Source organism: Alligator sinensis, unplaced genomic scaffold (genome assembly GCF_000455745.1).
Source record: "Alligator sinensis unplaced genomic scaffold, ASM45574v1 scaffold228_1, whole genome shotgun sequence".
NCBI lineage: Eukaryota > Metazoa > Chordata > Crocodylia > Alligatoridae > Alligator > Alligator sinensis.
Window position 1 is genome coordinate 121,801 of NW_005842044.1, and position 21,486 is coordinate 143,286.

The 21,486-nt window shown below is 44.3% G+C and overlaps 1 protein-coding gene across 7 annotated transcripts in view; it reads left to right on the top strand.

Annotated features, from left to right (window-relative positions):
• Window positions 1–1,322: 1,322 nt before the first annotated feature.
• WFDC1 (WAP four-disulfide core domain 1) overlaps window positions 1,323–21,486 on the top strand; it is a 42,667-nt gene continuing 22,503 nt past the window's right edge. The window contains exons 1-7 of one of the 7 annotated variants that reach the window (XR_003093838.1): window positions 1,323–1,814; window positions 11,238–11,433; window positions 11,995–12,078; window positions 13,769–13,909; window positions 16,093–16,134; window positions 16,789–16,876; window positions 17,606–21,081. Coding sequence is in view for 6 of the 7 variants with exons in the window: in XM_025203099.1 (XP_025058884.1) it covers window positions 1,659–1,814; window positions 11,238–11,433; window positions 11,995–12,078; window positions 13,769–13,909; window positions 14,755–14,867 (690 nt within the window). In the remaining variant the exon portion in view is untranslated. The other 6 variants (XM_006022736.2, XM_014519514.2, XM_025203100.1 and 3 more) reach the window with 6 other exon arrangements.

Genomic DNA, 21,486 nt, shown 5'->3' on the forward strand with positions numbered 1-21,486 from the left:
AGGAATGCCCTGGACCCAGGTGCAGGTCCAAACTGGAACTGTGCAGCTTGCTTTAAACTAAGAAGACTTCAGCAGAATTGGTGCAAGAGTTTGGCATTGCCCTAAGACGATTAGCTGTAAAGGCCTTCCCGCATGTCAGCACAGCTCCACAAACTGCCCCCTGGTTCCTCCTGCTGTTACACACCTGAGATTCACATTACACTGTCAGAGAAAGGAAGAAAGGGGCACGAGCACACAGCCAGGCAGCGCAGGGCAAGGGACACCCAGTCAAAACTGTCAGAGGATCTCAATCGTCATGTGTACAAGTGCCCATAATGCCCACAGGTCACAGCCTTGGCTACTTCTGCAGCTGCAGTGGCTGGCTGGCCCGTCTCAGTTTTTTCCCAAGACCAGACAGTGAAATGGGGATTGGCACCTCATGGGTCTACACTAAATTTGGGGGGGGTGCCTAGGGAGGTGGGGTGGGATGGCTCCAACTGGGCCTCAATTTCACCCCTTCCTTGGATGCTTCTACAGCTGCTCGGACCAGCAGGAGCCTCTGGCTAGGCTGGAGTTGCACTTGTATGGTTGGTAAGGGGCCCCTTCACTGAGGGGAGTGGGAATAGGGTTGGCTCCTATATGCTTCCCTTGTTACCGACACCCATCATCACCGCACATCCCGAATCATTGTGTTTTACCTAAGCTACAAGCCTTACCTTCAAACTCTGGTGCTTCAAGATTGGTGCCAATGATTTGTTGCTGTAAGTTCTTAGGTGTAGTTCGATGGGCATAAAGCCAGTATTTATCTGCCTAAATATTTAATTAGATGCCTAATCCTAAGAAATTAAGTTTTCAAACAGGACGGTGTAGGATAACCCAGGGTAACAGTCCCAAGTCCAGTTGCTCAGTGTCGCCCCTTGTCAGGCACACGGACTCGTTCATCCCATGGTCTATACATGCACGTCGTGTCTGTCGGAGCATGTCATTTCCAAATCAAGCCCAGTGCTTAATGGGCTCATGTTTCCCTAGAGGCCATGTCTTCCCCTATTGTAAAGGCGCCTGGGAAATCTAAAGCTTTAACTGTTTCAATTAAAGCACCCATTCGTTTGTCAGGTTTTGAACAATAATTCCCCGGTGGAAACAGCTCTATGTTCAGAGTTACCAGCCTAGAGAACCCAAATCGGAGAGCAGTGCATCTACCCGTGTAGGGGAAGCACGCCACGGGAGTGCTTATTACCTTGGGAAGTTTGGGGGAGCTGGTGGCTGGAAGCTGTCCAGCTTGCTCTTCCAAGACCGTATCCCCCCCGCCACCTCCCTGCCGCAGCTGTCATTTGATCCCCTGCCTCGGCTTTGAAAGGAGCTCTCCGAGGAAGCCAGATGTTGCGAACAAAAGTCTAAAAATAATCTTCCCATCTCTCAGCCCGGCAGCACATGTGCTGTGTGCGAACACGAGATCAGAGAGCCGCGTCTAACTTGGAGCGATTAAGTTCAACCACCGCTCCTGGCTCTGGCTTGGGAGCTCCAAACCCTTTCTATATTTCCCTCCCCGCCCAGAAGCCTCGCAGCAAAGAGCAGCTCACTCCAGCCGTCTGCCCTCTCCCTCCCTCCCTCCCTCCCAGGACTCGGACTCGCCTGGATCCTTGAAAGCTCAGCTCCCTGTTTTATCTCTCCTTAGGAAGATGGATGCCAGCAGCCAGAAGCTGGTGCCTGAGCCGCATGTCTGTAGCAAGATCTTTGCCACAGCCTTGTGCATCGTAATCTTGCTCCCAGATTCAGGCTTTGCAAAGAATCTCTGGAAACGCGCTCTCCATCTCAAACTGACAGAGAAGTATGATGTGAGTAGCCGGCTGCGGTGGGGAGGGGAGCACTGCGTGTGAACTCATGGGAGGCATTGGGAATAGCGCATTTTCATGTGCCCGGTGTGTGAAGCCTTGGCCTTTCTCTCTTGGGCGGGCTCCCTCCAGCTTGTGCTAAACTATTACCCCCCCCGGCTGCAGGGTCGGGGTCTTGGGGGACGTCGTGAAACACCTTTTGGAAAGGAGAGGAAGATGAATAAACTTGTTTCCTCTGAAAGATTTAAAAAAATATCACTTGCCATTAGGGATATAGAAGAACTACTGTTATGGACCTATCCAACGAGCTCCCACAGCTCGGGGGCTTGGTTATTGTTGTTATATAATGAGCAGAATTGGAACGCTTCAAACGGCTCCATTTGTGCTTTAGAAAAACTTTCCAGAAACAGGGTCTGAAGGTGCTGTAAGCTTATTCACAGTATTCCTGCAGCCAGCCGGTTCTGCAGACATCTACCGTTTCATTATATATTAAATGTATATGTATGTATATGTTAAAATGTATATTTAATTATACATCTTAATAATTTAACTCCAAACAATACATGTAGCATTAACAATCCTCGGAGTCCCATGCTTGCAGAAAAAATGGATTTTTAGCGGTTACGCTGTAAATTATAGTCTATCCAGCTGGTTATTTAAAGGAAATGGTGATAAATCATGTTGAACTCCATTTTTATCTGTTGATAAGGAATGAATTCAACTTCACATAACTAGGATTGTTTTCCCCTAGAACTTTGTGTTACGATAGCAGCGGCCTAAGCAGCCCCCCTGCATATCCAGAGGCTGCGGATGGGGGCAAAGGGAAACCCGAATGGACAGAATAGGCAAGGGGTTGCAGGTGGCAATAGTCATGCAATGAGACAAGAAGTGCCAGCATATGCTAGCAAAAGCCAAGGGATGCAGTTCAGTGCTCAGAGCAGGGGGGCTGACATGCTGTGTCCTTGGTTAAGCTGTTTCATCTCCCGGTGACTCACTTTACCCAAGACACAAAATGGGGATTATCTATACCGCATTTCACTAAATTCACAACAGGTATTTCACTGTGGAGTGCTGGGATCCACATGTAACAGGTACTAGAGGGAGGGAAAGTGGCCGCTTTGCCTTACGTGGCTCACAAAAGAATCCGTCCTCCTTCTCTTCTCTTGCCTGTTCCTTGGCAGTAGCCATGCCAGGCAGCCATCCCTGGCTCCTGGCAGGTGTTCATTAATGCTGCTTGCTGGTGCCTGCTCCTGGCCCGTGGGCCAGCAGCTGGCACCAGCCTCACTCTTCTCATCAAGCCGTCAGAGCTGAGCACTAACCAGAAAAGTGCAGGAGACTTCCTGCAAAATCCTGCTAAGCTGAGCTCAAATTTCTCTTGCCCAGCAACGGAGTGAAAGACAATTCTGTGCTTAACAAGTGGGTTGCACAGAGGTATTCGCCCCCAGGACCCTAATCTTGCAGATCTGGTTAGCAGGAAAGCAGAAATGGGAACTGAAGAGGCAGAGGGCTGATGTTTGCACAGAAGAGGTGGGGAAGGGTGGGGCTAAGAATGTGTCTGTCTGATGTTTCAGGTGTTCTTGTTCTCGGGCCAAAAGACTCTTCTAAGCACGTCTCTGGAAGCAAAAAAATAAATAAAGCGATAACATTTTTATGCAAAAGAATTTACAGGGTAAAAATGCTGTGATGTGGCTTTGGGGTGGGGGGAGACAATAAAATAGCCCCTTTAAAAAGTTCAGCTCAGCCTTGTCCCTTTAATAGCTCATAACTGCCACTTGCTCTTGCCTCTCAAATAGTTTCCTGCCAAACTCACGTGGCATCCACTTTTTTATGCAGAAGTCTTCCTGGGCCCATAAGCATAAGACTCATTTTACCTCTGCACCCAGTCCTTGCCTCTAAACACACAGGGAGGTGTTTGAGCCCACCGGCTGGTTTCAGCTTCCTTGCTGCAATCAGAATCAGGGCCATGAAGACAACAGGCAGGATATTAGACCTGGGGAAGCAACTCTGACATGCTCAGGAGTAGACTGACTTTGTCCCAGTGCCGGGTGATTTGCGAAGTGTGGTGTACCCACCTGACAATCAGAGAGAGGAGAGGGTAACAGGAGGACTAGGGACAGACATTACATGTAAACTGGTTCAAGTGATCAGAAACTGGTTTCAACCTGTAACAGAACAGACATTCAGTGCACATAAACCGGTTTGAAAATGGCTGAAACTGGTTTGAGATAAACCTGGCTGAATGTAGTATCAGACTTAACTGATTTGAGTCAAACCGGTTTATGCAATGTCTGTCCCAGACCCCTTCCTGGTTGAAGTTAAATCAGAGTCCCCCAGCATGCTCTCTGGGCTGGGCAGAGAGCTGTGCTGGCTCCTCCCCTCTGCTCCCTGGCTGCAGCTCCAGCAGAGACTTGCAGGTACAGTGGGGTCTGCCTGGCTTCCCCCTACCCCACCTCACCACTCGCTGCTCAAGCAGGGATCCCTCCCTCCCACAGCGTGGACTGTAGCCAGCATGTGGTGTGCTAGCTAATGCTGAGATGTCTGTGTAAGGCAGACAGGACCAAGGCAGAGAGGAGAGTGTCCGCTTAGGGCTTTTTGGAGCTAATCAACAGGTAGGTGGTGATGTCCCTCCTTGGAATGTTCCCTTCCTTGGAAAAAGCTGTTTAAGAAGAGCTGGAACTAATGAGAGAGGTTTTGTTTTCTGATGGGGTATGAAATGCTGATAACAGAGCTGATAAATGCTCTGTTATCAAGAAGGGGTAGGGAACCCCTCCCTAATTAAAGCATCCTGCCAGGGCCTGGCCACTCCCTGCTCAGCACTATGAAAGGGAAGGGAGGGCTGCTCTAGCCCCCCTGGTTTCTAGCCTCAGCCACTGCAGGCATGTGCCTGCATTTCCTCTGTCCAGAGAGAATGTCTTTACAGTTACAAACAGGTTCAGCCTAGCCAGGTTAGACTAACCTGCAAAGATTGAATCAATTCAGGCTCAGGCTTTTTGAATGTTTGTCCCTAGCCGAGAAGCCTGCAAAATTCACGGCTTTCATTTCATGAACAGTTTGGAGCAAAAGCACCATGACGTCTCAAAGATGACTAGCTATTTGTCAGTGTGAAATTAGCTTCCTCTTAGCTGTCTCACAATCTATCCATGGATCCCAGTGTCATTTTGTCAAAATTTTGCAATATGGACCAAGAAAAGTGTTTGGCTTACTAAATGTCTCATTGCACTCCTGGCAAAATTAATGATTATTATTATTTCTAAGATGTTTCAGAGCTTTAACTCCCATTAGATGCTTCTTCTCCTCTCTCAAAATAGCAGCTCAACTTAAACTATAAAGCAATTGGTACTCAGAACTCAAAAAGCAGTAAAACAGGGAATTAGAACTTGCTGTTCAGCTCTCTTGTTCTGCAATAGCACAAAGCCTGTTCCCTCAGGGATACATCATCTTCCTTCAACCTGCAGTTCTTCAAAGGGCTGTTTTTCCTGCCCGCAGTTAATCCAGGAGCTACTGATCTGGCAAACTCATCTGGACTTACTCAGACTGAGAAAGAATTATCTACAGCAGATGAATGTGGCATAGAAGATGCGGTCTAGGATATTTCCATAAATTCCTAAATCATAAAGCCGGAAGAGACCATTCTGATCACCCTGTCGCTTCTGTGTCTATCAAAGGCTTTATGACTTCCTGAGTTAATTCCTGTGTGAACTTCAGAGCATCTTTTAGAAAAGCATCCTGTCTTGATTTAAAGATTTTCAGCAATGGAGAACCTGGCCCTGTCTTAGCCAATTTGAATTAAATTCCCTCTTTATTAAAAATGTTTATCTTATTTTTGGGCTCAATTTTGTCCAGCATCATCTTCTGACCCCTGGATCTTGTTATGCCTTTTTCTGCTAGACAGAAGAGCCCTCTCTTCTCCAATTTCTGTTTGCCATGTAGGTGCTTATAGAGCATGATTGAAGCACCCCGACCTTGTCTTTGACAGCTAGATGTATTTTGCTCGTGGACCCTTCCACCATAAGTCCTGGTTTTCAATCTTTTAATTATTCTCTTGACTCTTCTAGGAATGCTCTCCAATTTATCAACATCCTTCTTGAATATGGACATCAGAACCAAATATGGTTCTGATGTCCATAGCCTTCATACTCCCACTCAATACTGCCCCGCATGTTCAAGGATGCCATTAATCCTTCTGGCCACTGTGTCACACTGGGAGCTTGAGTTCATCTGAGCATCCCTCAGATCCAGATTGTCCAGTTTCAGTCTGGCTAGGATGATTAAATCAGGGATGATCCTGCCTTGAGCAGGAAGCTGGACCAAATGCCCTTGTGAGGTCCCTTCCAGCTCTGCTTTTCTATGATCTTTGATCTTTAATATCTTTTCTTCTAAATATGAGATAGGATAAGGCCAATAACCCTATCCTCCAGTTTCCTGTGTGTAGACATATTGTCTTCCTAGAATCCTAGGGTTGGAAAGGGCCTGAAGCATCACCTGGTCGAACCCCCACAGTCCTTATTGTTTCTCTGAATAATGAAGAATGAAGGGGGGTTTTTTTGTTGTTTCAGAGGAAAAGCTGGCTTGGGGCCACTGGCTGAACAAATCATACCATTCTCACTGCTTCCATTGAAGTCAATGGCAACACTCGCTGACTCGAGGACCAGACTTGGTTGAGCCCTGCACACTGCCTCACTAAGGCCGACATCTAGAGTTATGGGAGGAAGCACTAACCATTAAAGAGTCATACAGGCAGATTGGGTGTCAATCAGTGCAGCCCCATTGACTTCAGTGATACACAGATTTGTACCAGATGAGAATGTAGCCTGAAATCTCTGTCAATGAAAACTTTATTAGAAAGCTCTCTCATAGGAGTAATATTATGCTATAATATCCTTGTTTGGGGTGGAAACCTACTTAGAATTCAAGTTGCAGAAATTGGGCTTAGAGACAAACCAGATGAGAAAAATATAAGGGCTATATGGAATTTTTATTAGGCAGGTCACATCCGTCATTTGTTATTGGAAGGACACGGGATTTAGTGAACACTTTAAAATAAAGAGACTTCATTCAGATATCTCTTCATCAGGCTGCTCTTGGCTTTCTGTGTTCCTCAGATGAACTCCTCATTTGTTCTGTCTCAACTAGCTCCTGGCTGTCTTTAATGCAGAAATTTCTATTAAAATGTGTTCATAAGTCTCCTGGGAAACAGAAATTTGCCTCCTGGATTGAAAAAAATATCCTCAAATGCAGAAATTTTATGACTTGCCAGGGTCTGTAAAACTTAAAAATCCAAGTCATGCTGCAAGTCAAAATATAAATCCTAGGAGAGCTTTAAAGTAGGCCATCATGAAATCCATAATCTGAAACGGGAACCACTGCAGAGTTAGTAAAAAAAAAATGGAGACATTTTTTATTTGCTATTTTTCTTCAGAATCCTCTGAAGCACTGGCAGCATATATATTTCATAAAAGTTTTATAAAACATAGTCTTCTGAAGTCAATGTTTCAAGAGATCGATTCAGACCAATAGGAGAACTAAAAAAAAAAAACCAGGGGGAAAGGACAAGTAAAAGAAAGTCACTTTGGGAATTGTTGGCCTCAGAGCTCACATTGTTCCAAAAAGAAAACTGCATTCATTACAGTGACCTGTTCATTGTGAATCTTTCATTTCCAGTGAATGAAACATCAGTGAATCAATCACGGTCATTTGCTTAATGTCACAATTTGTAGTATTCACCAGAGTTTGGGTCAATACGTTTCAGTCTATACCAGTCATAGTATTGACTGGTATAGGTTGAATAACATTTTAAATAAAATAACAAATAAGGAACTTAATATACAAATGTCAAAATGAATAAACATCCTCGTTAACATCTGTGAAACCTTTGAGATTCCCAAACAATTTCAGTGATATCCACTGTTTACCCCAAAGCCCATAAATTGTCAAGAGACCTGGTCCAAGAAACAAAAATAGCTTACGAATAAAAAAACCCCCACTCATTTTAAAATGAAAATATATATATACATTTGATTTTTTTTTTGGATTTTGAAATTCATAACTTCCTAAATGAGGAATTCTGAACAACTCTCATCTCTGGTTATAAAATGGATTGCGGGGGGAGGGAAATATGCTTATATTTTCATTTAAAAAAAATATTTTTTTAAACATTTTGAAAATAAAGTCAACTGCAAATTGAAATTAGCATTACTAATTATTAATAATATGACCTATAATGGGGAACTGAGTAGCGCACTGTTCCCTGAGTAAGTGCTAGTCCAAGATATGGCACTGTTACTAGTCAGCACATGAGAACCTGTCTGAGTGTGAATGGAGCTTGATGCTTCATCCATGGAAATATTAGAAACTGAATCTTTTCCCTTCACCATTCATCCAGTTAAAAAAAAAAGCAAACCATATTCTGGATTTCTCCTCCCACACTCCCTGATTTACAAGTTCAAATTGTCTATCTATTTATATTTCATGTTGCTGAGGTTGCCTTGAAATTCCGGGGTAATTAAATTAAATGCAATTCAATCAGTGGGCAATTGGACACGAGAGAGTCTGGTTTTTTTTCTTGCTGTAATACAAATGAATAAGATTGGCTTTAATAAAGGAACAAAGACTATATCGTTGTAACTATATGTTATGGGTGGCCCATTGCAAAGACAATGGAAGTACATCTATTGCATCAGCATTACAAATAAATATCATTATCGCTTGTCAAATTGTGCTCGTTTTGTACAATTAACCATTCTAACTGCTGAGGGAACCATGTATTTTGTCCTGATTACATTTTAAAATCACTTCACTCATTTGTAACAATAAGGACACATAGTAGAAGAAGCTAATTCCAAAATTAATTGACCTAGTTATTTGCATCTTGCAAATAACTCAATTGTTGCAAATTGAGGCCATCTACTGGAATCTAAAAGAACTGCAGCAAAGCTCCCCAAATTGATGTTTCCTTACATACTGAGTGATAATAATATTTGAATGAAAGGCTCCATAAAAAAAATCCCACTTAACCTGTACCCCCTGTCTATATGCTTTGGGAAAGGAGAGGAGAGAGTGAACTGGAAATCTTTTTCTGCTCCCATTTGGAAAAAAGGCAGTTTCCCATACACCCCCAGACCAGAGAAAGGAGGTTAAACTCTTGATAAAGTTCTGTTAGGTGCAGATCACGGGGAACGGTTTATATGCATTAAACCTATGGGTGCATTGAATAATAAAAGCATAGCACTCACCCTTATACATTTGAGGCAGAAGTCGTAAGTCTTACAGGGGAGCCTTTTGGTATCTCCCCTGAGGACTTGTATTTTGCAAGTGTCTGAAGCAGTGAACTGTATCTCAAAGGCAAATATTTGCTCTGCAGAAGCATTATTGAGTCTCAGGTTAGTGCTGATTTGGAAACATGCAGAGAAGGAGACATCAATGTCACTCTAAGCGTCTCTGTCCCCTGGGGGTAGAATTTTCCCCAAAGCCTCCCGGAAAATATCCTGGCCGTGGTGGTAGCGTGCAGTAGAGAACTTGGCTTTTTGTCACTGATGCACAGATATTACAGGGAAGGACGCCCTTCTGAGAGTGCACACTGGGTAAAACCCTATCACTTCAGGACTCTGCCCAGGAGGACCGCAACGAAGCCCAGTGTGTGCCCACTTGGCATGCACTGCCTCTGGAAACCAACGTAATGTAACCCCAGCTTTCCCGAGAGAGTTCATTGGCACATGCAATGAGACTGAGGTGCAGTATTTAGACGATGGGTCCAGTTCTCCCCTGAACTTAGGTTGCTTTGTACTGTATTGCTGGCATAAAACTGCTCGAAGGCTGGCATAGCTAGCCACAGAACGACTGCTTCAGTAGCAGAGCCACCCCTTATGACTCAAAGCCATAGGGTAGCTAACCTTATTGGCATAACCTCTCTAGAGCAACCCAATAACACACACCCAACAGCAAATTTTCTCCATGAGGAAAATGTATGTGATTGGGGAAAAGGACACAGCTGGAATTTCCTTCGTTGTCCACTTCCTCAGTTGACGCCTTACAGTAGGTAGCAGCTACATGAAAGAGCTACACTCAGGTTGCTCTAACAGCCCATGGACCAGGACACCAACAGTGGAGGGTTGAAAGTTTTCAAGAAAGGTTTCATTCCAGTTTGGTGTGTGCATATGAGCAAACCCATCATTCTGGGGTTGTACTGTATGCTCCTCCACTACAGCCTGAAATAGGATTTGAGCCAACATATTTGGACTCAGGGAAAAGCTTTTCTCCTTTCTGGTGGGAACCACAGTTCTTCAACTGCTTTGGGGATCCAAGGGGACAGCCGGTGCCAAATAAAATGGCGCCTCACAAAAGCTGAGGGCTACAAGTCTGTCTGTATAGCCGTGTAGAGATAGGTGTGATCATTGGACCCAGAGCCATTATTATTGCCACTATACTGGGCCACTCACAAGAGGAGTGAGAAAGTTGAGGCTGCAGGAGCATCAGCAAAATAAAAAATAAAAAATAGGGAGATTCCTCCCATCCTTTACAAATCCCATTCCTCCTGCTCTTGGCTTCCTGTAGAAGGTGAAGGGGAGGAGGAAGCAGGTTTTTCCCAGGCTGAATGTACCATGGGGTTTGTAACAGGTTGCCCTCCCCAGCACCACTTTCCCTGTTAATCTGCACCTTACGTGGGGCGCCCTTGGAGTCCCCTTTAAGGTTCTTATGTCCCGCTCTCTACTTTCCTGCCACGTCTTAATGGAAATTATTATGCTGATGTTCTTGTAAGCAGGAAACTGCCTATTGTATTTCGTATGTTGGGGTCTTTCACCTCCACAGGGCTTGACCCTGCTCTTTCTCTAGCTAGGCCTCCCCGTCTAAACCCACCAAATAGGGTTTGACTATGAGGCTCTAGCCTTTCATTGTCTTGAGGCTCATGGCCCCTTTTTCTGCTCCATTCTGGCACCTGGCCTCCCTGGCCTAGAGGCGTGGCCACTGGCCCCATAGCTAAGGGGACGCAAGTTCAAAGTTGGGGAACAACCTTGAACTCACAGCATCTCAGTCCAAAAATAAATTTGCACCCAAGGTGCACCAGACCACCCTGATGTTTTAAGACCGCGCCCTCTGGTGCTGGGGTCAGTGCACCCCAAAATCCCACACCCACACTGGTGCCGGGGCCTATGTACCCCTAACACTGTGCCTTCTCTGGTGCCGGGGTCAATGCACCCCAAATCCTGTGCCCACACTGGTACCAGGTCCCCCCATGCTGTTGTGGGGTTCCAATGAGGCCTTCTCCTTCCCCAAATAGCCTCACCCAAACCACTGGTGTTATTCAATAACAAAAAGAAATATGAACAGTCCTATCCATCACCCCATCTATTTCAAGTTACAATGTGTTTGGTGTTGACCACACACTCTCCTTATGCCAAATCTTTGTTCTCCCTTTTTCTCTTCTGCAAGGATTATGAGTACCCTCTTCATTCTCACAGTGCCCACTACCAGAAGAACGACCGCTGCCCCCCGCCCCCCCAGACTTTGCCGGACCGAGCGTGCGAAGTGCCCAGCTGCCGCTCAGATTCAGAGTGCGAAAGACACAAGCGCTGCTGTTACAACGGATGCATCTACGCGTGTCTAGAATCGGTGCAACCCCCTCCAGGTACAGCAGCCTGCATGATCCAACTGCATCAGATAGAAATGTCTGTGCTTTTGCCAAGAGGCAAATAAAATAGGTCCAGCATAATTGCAGGCAGTAGAAGGTAGATAAGCCTACCCTAAGTTTAGAGGGAGGAGTGGGGGTTTGGGACTATGCCTCCAAAGGAAACAAAAGTTATGACCTTTGTGACGCCATGAGTCAGGTCTCCTTGATGGGAGCTGCTGCTGCTCCTAGGGGCAATCTGAACAAGGGCAGATCTCATTGAAAGAAACCCATTCAAATCCTTCCAAGAGGTGCTGCCTGATCAGGGGCAGGGCCAGACACAGGCATGGGGCAGGCTGGGCAGCCACCCGGGGCCCGGACAGAAAGTGGGCCTGAAAATGGTATTTTTTATTATTATTCTTATCATTCTCTCTGGCAAAGTGGGGCCTGATACAAAAAGTTCGCTTGGGGCTGCCAGGGGTCTAGGTACGGTGCTGATCGGGGTGGGGGAAATCAGTTTTGTAAAACTAACTGTGTGTCCAATGATTGCTCATCCTTGATACTGTGCTTTTTTAAAAATAGTTTTAGACTGGTTGGTGCAGCCCAAGCCACGCTGGCTGGGAGGAAACGGTTGGTTGTTAGATGGACCAGAGGAAGTGTTACAAGGTACGGCTTGTGTCACTCTTGGCATTTTAATCACCTGCGCAATATTGGGTATTGGATACAGTTGTACAAAGGACTGTGGTTTGGAAAACATGCAAGTCAGCTATAGAGCAGATCAGGGAAAGGTCCAACAAAACAGATCCTCAAAAAATGCCAATTTGGCAAAATGGAAATATTCTATGGAAATATGTTCTTGTTGGTAGACTTCCAGCAAGTCTCCTCCAAGACCATTTTAAGCTGGGCATAAGGAAAAACTTCTTTACTGTCCGAGCCCCCAAGGCCTGGAATAGACTCCTTCCAGAGATGGTGCAAGCACCTACTCTGGACTCTTTTAAGAAACATTTGGATGCATATCTTGCTGGGATCCTTTGACCCCAGCTGACTTCCTGCCACTGGGGCAGGAGGCTGGACCCGATGATCTTCCGAGGTCCCTTCCAGCCCTAATGTCTATGAAATCTATGACATAGGCAGGTTTCCTACTCATTCATCTGACAGGCTGCTGGAGAGGCTGGGGTCCATGGTTCATGGGATTGGGGGGAACTTGGAGTCCCGGAGACTCTGGGAGTGCTCTTGACTTCCCTGCAGCAAGTCAGGCTCATATGAATTTGGGGGCTTAGCTACAGATCAGCCAAAGCATGGGCTCCATCAGTCAAATTTTGTTTAGAAATTTTCAAAACAAACCGTTTCGAAAGGAGGGAGGAAAATAAAATCAGGCTTTCCCCTGGGAACCGATAATCCAGCTTTCAACCAACCCTAGCGAGATGCAGCTCAGTGTTGATCAATCATCCCTTCCCAAAGCAGTTTTGGAGAGGCTGTGGTCTCAGTTCAGCGCCTCAAGTTTTTCTGTAACACCACTTCATCTGCATTGTGTAACAAAGGCAATCAATCACTGTTAGCCTGGAAAGAGACTTCCTGTAAATTAATTGTCCATTAAATGAAGCTTCCTGAGCAGGGGCAAAATTCTTCCCTTCCATCTGTATTGGAGATGCATGGCTAATGTCAGTGCCTGGGGAGGTGCCCTCTGGCACTCAGTGAGGAAGGTTTTTGCCCTCAGCTATAGAAGACAGGAACTGCACAAAACTCATCCCAGCCCTGATTTGGGCAACTTTGATGACCTTCAGCCAATCTTTTAGACCTTGGGGTTTCAGACATTCAGATTCTGGCCTCAATGTTAGTCGCCCATGTGATTATGTCTTTCCCATGCATGCGTGACTGCCCGTAGAAAGCAAGTTTGTATGGAGAAATGCAGGCATGAGGTCTTCCAGGAAGGCTCCTAACCCTGCTGTACTTTCCAAGTGGATGCAGCGAGCCTACAATTACCTGCTTTTGGGGTTGAATGAGCTAGTCAACTGTTCTTGAAGGACTTGGAAAACCTGACTTGGGGTTCAAGCTAATTTCTCTCTGCTAGAGGAGAAGGTGAGGCATAGTAATGAGAGAATTTTCTCTCTCCTTTGCCTTTTGTGGGGTTCTTTCACCTTGCCCTGAAGCATCTGATGCTGGCCACTGTCAGGGGCAAGAGGCTCCAGGGATGTGTCAAAGCCATTCTCTGCCAACCTCTCTGTAGATGTTCAGGGCTTGGGAAGCACCTTGGGATAACTGGCTGTGAGGGGCTAGAAAAGGACACCGCCATGTTACTGTCTGATTCTCCAAGTTAGTACAGTCTAAGTTTATGACTTGGGGACTTATTTTCCAGCTGAGGCCTGCAGCACTACTGAGGATGGAGATGAGCCTCTGCATTGTCCAACAGGATACGAATGCCACATCATTAATCCTGGCAACACAGCCGAAGGGATCCCCAACAGGGGACAATGCATCAAGCAACGTGGAAATCCTGGTCAGTTCATTAGAAAACATCTTTCTGCTCATATTGTAAGGGACTACATTGAGGGACACCTCTGCCCTGAGGTAGAGACTTTCAAAATATCGGGTTAGGTAACGTAGGGTTCCTAGGTTTGCATTTCCTCCATCTTTAATGCCAGTTTTCTCTAGCCACAAATCTGACCTTTCTAGCCTCCTCAAGGCTGCTTCTGGAGGCATTACACTTCCAACCCCCAAAAGAAAAGGCCTCTGCTTTGGAGAAGGCTGTACATTATCACCTCTGCTATCCCTCCATTTCTTGTGTCTCAGTTGAGTGGGTGCTTCAAGAAGCAAGAGTCCCGTGGTCATGATGCTGTTGATCAAGCCATTGGTTTGTGCTTAAGATCAGCGGATGGCCAATATGAAAGCGGAGACAGAATTTGGAGCATATGTTTTTATGGCTAGCTTTTGCAGTATGTTCGCTTCATCATCCAAGTGCAATACTTGAGACCAAGAGGATGCAAGGAATGAAATCACTTAATTGGGAAAAAAAACTTTAATTGAGAGATTAGATGCTTTAAATTAGAGAGAACTAAACCGAAGCCTTGGAAAAATATAAAGGGCACAATCAGTACATCACCTCTTCTACATGATCTTTAAGGACCTCTTGGGAGGTGATAGTATTTATATCCTCATGGAGCTCAAAAGGAAGCAATTGCTTGGTAGTTTTCAGTAGCCGTCCCACAAGTAACTCCTTATAGCAGCCCTGTTTGTTATTCTGTGCACAGCACATGGCATTTTGGACTGTGAGCCATATCCTTAGCTGGTGTAAATGAGTGTAGCCTAATTAAAATCTTGACTTTAATCTATATTAACTTACAGCAGCTGTGGAGTCATCCCTGCATGTTTGTTCTACACAGGCATGTCCATGTCCATCCATTACATCTTTGGCAGGAACGCATTTATTCCCTTCTGCATGGGATGGTCAGCCTTAATATTAAAGTGATAAAACTACAGCAGACAATCATGATTGACATCGTTTTCTGCCCTCTGACTATGGGTCCTTGCTTTTTGGAGTCAAATACACTAGTGTTTGCCAACAAGGGAGCTCAGAAAGGCTGATTTATTTTCCAAGACATTTAAAAACCTGTAAAAGTGTGTGCAGCTTCTGTGAAAGATATGTGCATATACTAGGATACAAATCATCACGGGCTCAAAGCATTAACAGTCCCTATTCTTACTGCATCACAGTAACAGCTGCAGAGACGTCACACTGGACCCTGTCTATGAAAGAAGCTGTAGATTTTCTGCTTACTTTCCTTTTTAATGTCCTCCTTAATATTTTTTATTCATGTCCTATGATCCATAATTATATGTATAATTATATGATCCCATAATTATGGTGTCCTAATAATTTCTCTGGAGTTTTTCATGTATAATGTGATCCTAGCAAACAAAGGAGATCACAGGTATGAACGCACATACTTTCGGAGCTTCATCCAAGGTTAAAGTTGGAGCAGTTTTGTGTCTTTCCTCAATTATCTACATGTAACAGCTAGAACATAACAGCTGCTGCCCTTTTGAAATGGCTCCAGATATATGTGTGTTCAGATCCCAAGCTCAAATTCGAGTTGCAGAGAAACCTGTTGGCTCAGAAGACCACTCAAGCCTAGATACCCATTGGGCTCGTGTGAATAAAGCACATCAGATTCAACAGCTAGCAACAAAGAAGGAAGGGATGTTGTTAGCATCGTGTTGGGCTGCCCTTGGCCCCCGTCTCCTCCCCCAGCCCAAATGACCAGGTACTGATTTGCACCTGAGGCAGCCTTCAGTGATCCATAGCAAGATGCCATAACCAGTCTGCCCCCATGCCTCCGAACCCAGTGATATTGTCTTGAGATTGTAGCTATGTCTTCTTTAATCAACGCCTCCTATTTAAGAAAGTGCAATTCCTTACGACTAATAGAGTTCAGCGTAGATGTCGTAAAACTCAGACTATGTGGGATAACGGTGGCTGCGTGGATCCACTGGGGGAGCTCCACAGAGGCCTGCGGACACCAGTACTGGCAGCAGCTACAGATGTGTTGGGGATCAGAGGATAATCCTAGCCCAAGTGTCATTCACCCGTGACGTTCTCAGGCAATGCACCAGGCCAAAGATTTAAGCCATGGGAAATAGTTCAGGAGACATGTTCTCATAATCCATCTTCTTGCTTTCCAGATAGCCGCAACCTAAGGCATAAATACTACAAGGAATATTTTGGTAAGACATCAGCACTGAATCTTTTCTATTGCTGAGCTTTGCATGGGTCAGTTTGTTTAGGAGGCTGTTTATGAAAGGAAGGAGCCAGGCATAATAGGGAGAGATGCTTTAGAGGCTTCTCTGTGGCTGCGTCTACACAAGACATTTATTGCGCAGTAGCGTCGCAGGGCACGAACCGTGATGTGATGCTACAGCGCAGTAGGAACGAGCTACTGTGCCATCAGCATCACCAGGAAGCCGCATGGGGACACTACTGTGCAGTCATGCCGGTTACTGCGCCGTCATTTAGTCCTTGGCTGTGCAAGTACTAAATGACTGTGCAGTAGCAACTGCACCATCAGCGTCTCGTGTAGACACGGCCTGTGTGCCTCAGTCCGTGCCTGAGTTCAGACGTGCAACACACCTCAGATCTAAAACATAACAGTCATTTCAGGTCCCAACCCGCCTTCTTACACCTATGCTTCCTAGCTGATTTAACATCAATAACCCAGGGCTAGATATGCTCCCCAACCTTAACTGCATCACTGGTACAACACTTCCACCAAAGAGCTGCAAAATAACACAGCGCTCATTCAAAATAGAGCTAGAGATCTTTTTTTTTTTTTTTTTTTTAAGGATTCTTCATTAAAAAAAGGCATAATTAATTGTGCCAAGGTTTGTTCTACAGGGAGTAATTCCAACAATGTGGTCGGCTATGTGAAACAGCAGCAGAAGCACTTAGGTTAACCACAGAGATGTCCAAGTAAGTACCATCTAAGCATACGGACACCTATGTGATATTGAGAGCTATGGGATACTACGTGACTAGTACAGGGTTTTTTTTATGGATGTTCTTCAATTGGCTTTTTAAAGACAGGTAAAGTATGTGCACCTTAGGACTTAAAGTGGGTGTCCTACACAGAGGTGAACTAGATGCACTGGAAGGCATCGGCTGATAAATAGGAGGTGTCTTTAACCCTCCCAAGGTCAGCCTGCATTGCAGAGAGATCTCTGCACTCTACTCCTAGTGCAATTCATCCGGCTTTCTCCTTTTGTTTCACTTGCACAAAATTAAAGAACCTCTGACATTTATGGGCTTTCTTTTTCCATTGAGAATACATTGTGAGGATGAAAAATGGCTGCAGAATTTGGGGGGACTTTCAAACCATCTTTTAGACAAAGCTTAAACATTTGCATCCAAATGGTGTCGGTTGTTTTTAATACTACTACATGCTCTCGTGTTTTATACAGCACATGATTTTAACTCACATGTCTCTTTCTCAAACCCTGACCCTCTCTACTCTTTATCTTTCAAAATGAGAAGTGACAGCAATAAGGCACCGGTTACAAATACGAGTTAAATCTCTTGTCACTAAATTTTGGTGAGAGTCGTGTGGTTGAGGTCGTATGGACATGTAGGGGCATGTTCTGTGCAAACATCACATCAGTGGCTAAGATTTTAATTGCCTTTTTTGTTTGATTTTTCACGCAGTGGGACCTAGGTGATAAGAAGCTTTAAATGAAAGATATACCCCGTAGTTGTCCACTCCAGGAGAACTCTTGCCCTACATCGCCAATGGTGTCCATTCAGCATCTCCCTGATCTCTGCCACTTGTCAACAGAAGAACTGCGCTATGCAAGAAAGACAGTTTCAGTCCCTCAAAAGAAACCACAGCCCTTAGAAGCAGCTCCTCTACAAACGGACCGTGCTGCGTTGCACAGATAATCACTCTGTGCTGCACAGAGAATCACTTTGAAATTCATTTTCAAATCAGAAGAGTACACACTGGGTGCGTCTACATGAGACACTTACTGCACATTAGCCTAACGTCACTGCGTAGTAGTGTGTCATGGCAAAAAATGTGCTAATAGCCTACTGCGCGGTATTATTAAGCTAATGCACAGTAAACATCACCAAATAACCATGCACCAGCACTACTACAGAGTAACTTTCAGTATTGAGCATTTAGTACTTTATTAAGGAAGTACTAAACTAAATGTGCAGTACCTAAGGTGCATTAATGCATGTATAGACACGCACACTGTAATGCATATTAAAGGACTGCTTCTGATTTCAATTCCATGGATATAACTCAGCAGTAGCACTGGTCTAAAAATGATGTAGATGAGTTCAGAGCAAGGCTCTAGGTATCTACAGCTTGATTGATTTTTGTGAAGTGCGTGCAATGAATACAGGGAATGACCTACATACTGCACATAGGTTGTTTTAACACAGCTCAAAAGTTCTCTTACTTGTAAGGGAAGCCATTGGCCGCTGATTTATCAACAGCGTGCATAACTTGAAGATGTTCCCTAATGAAAGTGAACTCCGAAGAATGGATTTCCTCCAGTGAATCACGGTAGCTTTTTATAATTTAGCATAATAGGTACATGTGTGTTTTTAACATGAGGTGAGGGGTGTCTATTGTGGTGCTCTGTTGGGAAGTACAGTCTGTGCCAACATTTATTCCCCTGGGTCTCGAATCCCTACATGGCGAAGGTGGAAGTAGAAGTACTGAACATTTCCTTGTATAGTTTAGCACTTCAGAACAGGAGACTGGAAGGGATTCATGGGTCATTACGTCCAGCCCCCTGCTGTCACAGGGTACCACATTATATCATTCCTTTTCTAAACCAACAAGCAAAAAATCCTGAAAGCTTTCTTTTTCTGTTAATAACCAGAACAAGCTAAGAAATGAGCCCAAGCCAGAACCTTGGATCTGAAATCCTCTTGACTTAAGGAAGGCTGAGCCTGGATATAAACTTCAAAGCAAAGGCTATTTCTATGATGGGTTTAAGCAGCTGATTGATTTAAGCACCAAGGACCTGTGGGAAATGCATTGATCCAAAAAACCATTGCCTTTCCTACACCCCTGTGCACGGAATGGTTCGCCCAAACATTTTATCACAAAAAGTATTGGAGCGTTTGGGGAACATGAAAGTCTTCCCTTTATTTTTAGGACGTGCCAGTTTGTGTTGGCAAAATAAGATCTGCAGAATGCAAACTGTGCTGGAGCTTATGTACTGACAGTTATAACAGCCCAATTTGTGGCCACACCAATTGGAGATGCAAATGAACGGGCAAATTAATTGCTGCAGTACGAGTCCCCATCAAATAGGAAGCTGCTTAGAGGAAATCAGGTCCTTTGTACTTCCTTCCACAAATCCTTATGTCTGTCTGGGCCTCAGACTTTCTTTCTAGTGATCAATGTTAGTAAAATGGAGAGGGCTCTGTAACGGCTTGGTTTCTTTTGGAATAACGCACTCAACCCAACTTCTGACTCTTCACTTTGACTCGCATTCAGAATTAGTGGCTGCAATATTTCCACAAACATTTTGCCCATGTCCCATGTACATAGATAAATATGGCATGTTATCGGATGAGTGGTTGCTCCATATTGTAATATCCATGCAAATGCATGTTGGTGTTTTCAAAGTATATAGGTACCAAGCTCAGGGGCCTGTATAAACATATGAGACTTTGCATGTAATAATATATGTGACTGAAGCCAACTCAGAGATGAGAGATGCTGATTATTTTTATTCGTAGAGGCACATACCTCAGAGCTATTGCCTTACAGAGGAATGAGTTTACAGTTCCTTCTTTTCCTAAACATCTACATACAGTAGATTGTATTTGCTTGGCTGAGTCTCTGCATTTACCTGAAGTTATTAAAGGCACAATTATATTTGAACATACCTATTTTAGGCACATAAGGATATTTCCTCCACTTGTTTTTTCGGACAAAATTCCTTTCCCCAGCTTAGCTGCCATTAGATAGATTTGGTATTATAATATCCAGTAGATCCAGTCTAAATATACTCTATCAAAGTGCTACTATCTTGTACTACCTCTACTTTTAAAACATGCCTCTGCATTAAAGACAGGTTCCACCGATACCACAAAACACCTCAAACTGTATATCACAGAAATCTTACTGGAGATCCCGATTCTGAACGGTGCTCAGAGAATTGCTTGACTTTTTGTAAAAAATAATTTTCCATTTTTTGCAACCAAAAAAAATTGAGCAATTCTTTTCGTGTAATATTTTTCAGTCAGCTAAAGAATTGGTCAACATTTGATGGGGGTTTTTTTTTAATTCTTTTAAAAAAAATCAAATGTTGAAAAATGCTGAAAATCCAGTAATAATATTCATGAAACTTTTCACTAGTCTTTTGATTGGCTCTTTAACACTCACAGTGACCACTGATCAAGGAGATGGAAGGTTTTTTGAGCCTAGACACTTGCTGTCTTGCTTGTTGAAGGCCTTACAAGATCAAGCATCTAGGCCGCCGTCTAATCCCAGACAGCATTTAAGCATGTACTTAATTTGAGCTATCTGTTTGCTTGAACTTCAAGTATAAATAAGCATAGATAAGCATATATTTGAATTTGCTAGATAGGAGCGGCGGAGCAGAAATAAATTGACTGTAAAGAAAGAAAGCTGATAAAATAATGAACCTTTGAATATTCACTGTGCGCCGAGAGAGAAGTCGGCCTTTCTGTTGGTGCTGTGTTGCTCTTTTAAAGGTCTTATGGTTTGCCAGCCTCAGTAGAAAGCTGTAGAGATCTGTACGAACGCCGGACTTTCAATCATAAAGTTCCTAACGCTTGTACAAATATTGTCGACTGTCCCATACATGTTCCTGATTTCTTATTTCTGCCCTGGAAAAAATGTTTTTAAGAGCAGCACGACGAAGCTTGATTGGAAATTGGCACTGTTAGCTTTTTGATTATGTCTCTTTTTCCCATGCTGTGTTTAGTGCCATTTTAAAGCGTGTCTTGGTGCTACGATACACTTCTCATACAACAGTACACGCTCATTAGTGAGGAGTACTTCCAGCTCTCACTGGCTGGGGTTTTGCTGCAAAGATTGATTCAGTGCTAGAAGTCGCGGTGCCTAATCTTTGTGTTTAGAAGTGCGCAGATTTACTTTGGTGCTCAATAAAAATACCCACTATATTTTTCAACTCTGTCTAGTTTCAAGTGTGTATTTTCTACACGGACTTGGCTTTCCTTGACGTTAAAATAAAAAGGGCATTTGACATGGCTGCCAAACCTTAAGGAAGCTGCAAGATGGAAACTCTAGGAGACTCCAAACTTCTGTTTTGCCAAAGCTGATCTAGAAACCACACAAGCTTTCCTTATCCATGCCCTCCTTGTGTCTATCCCTACGCACAAGTGCCCCTTCCTGGACCTTTAGCAGTCAGATGGAAGTTGAATTACCATGGCTTGTTCAGTTCTTGGCTTGTCTGCCGTAGCTGCGGACAGAGGGGTGGATTGAACAGTACGTTGTTATGATGTAAGTAGCTCTTCTTTGGGAACTGAGACCAATCAACTCACTTTGCTTAAGCCCCCAACCATCCACTCAG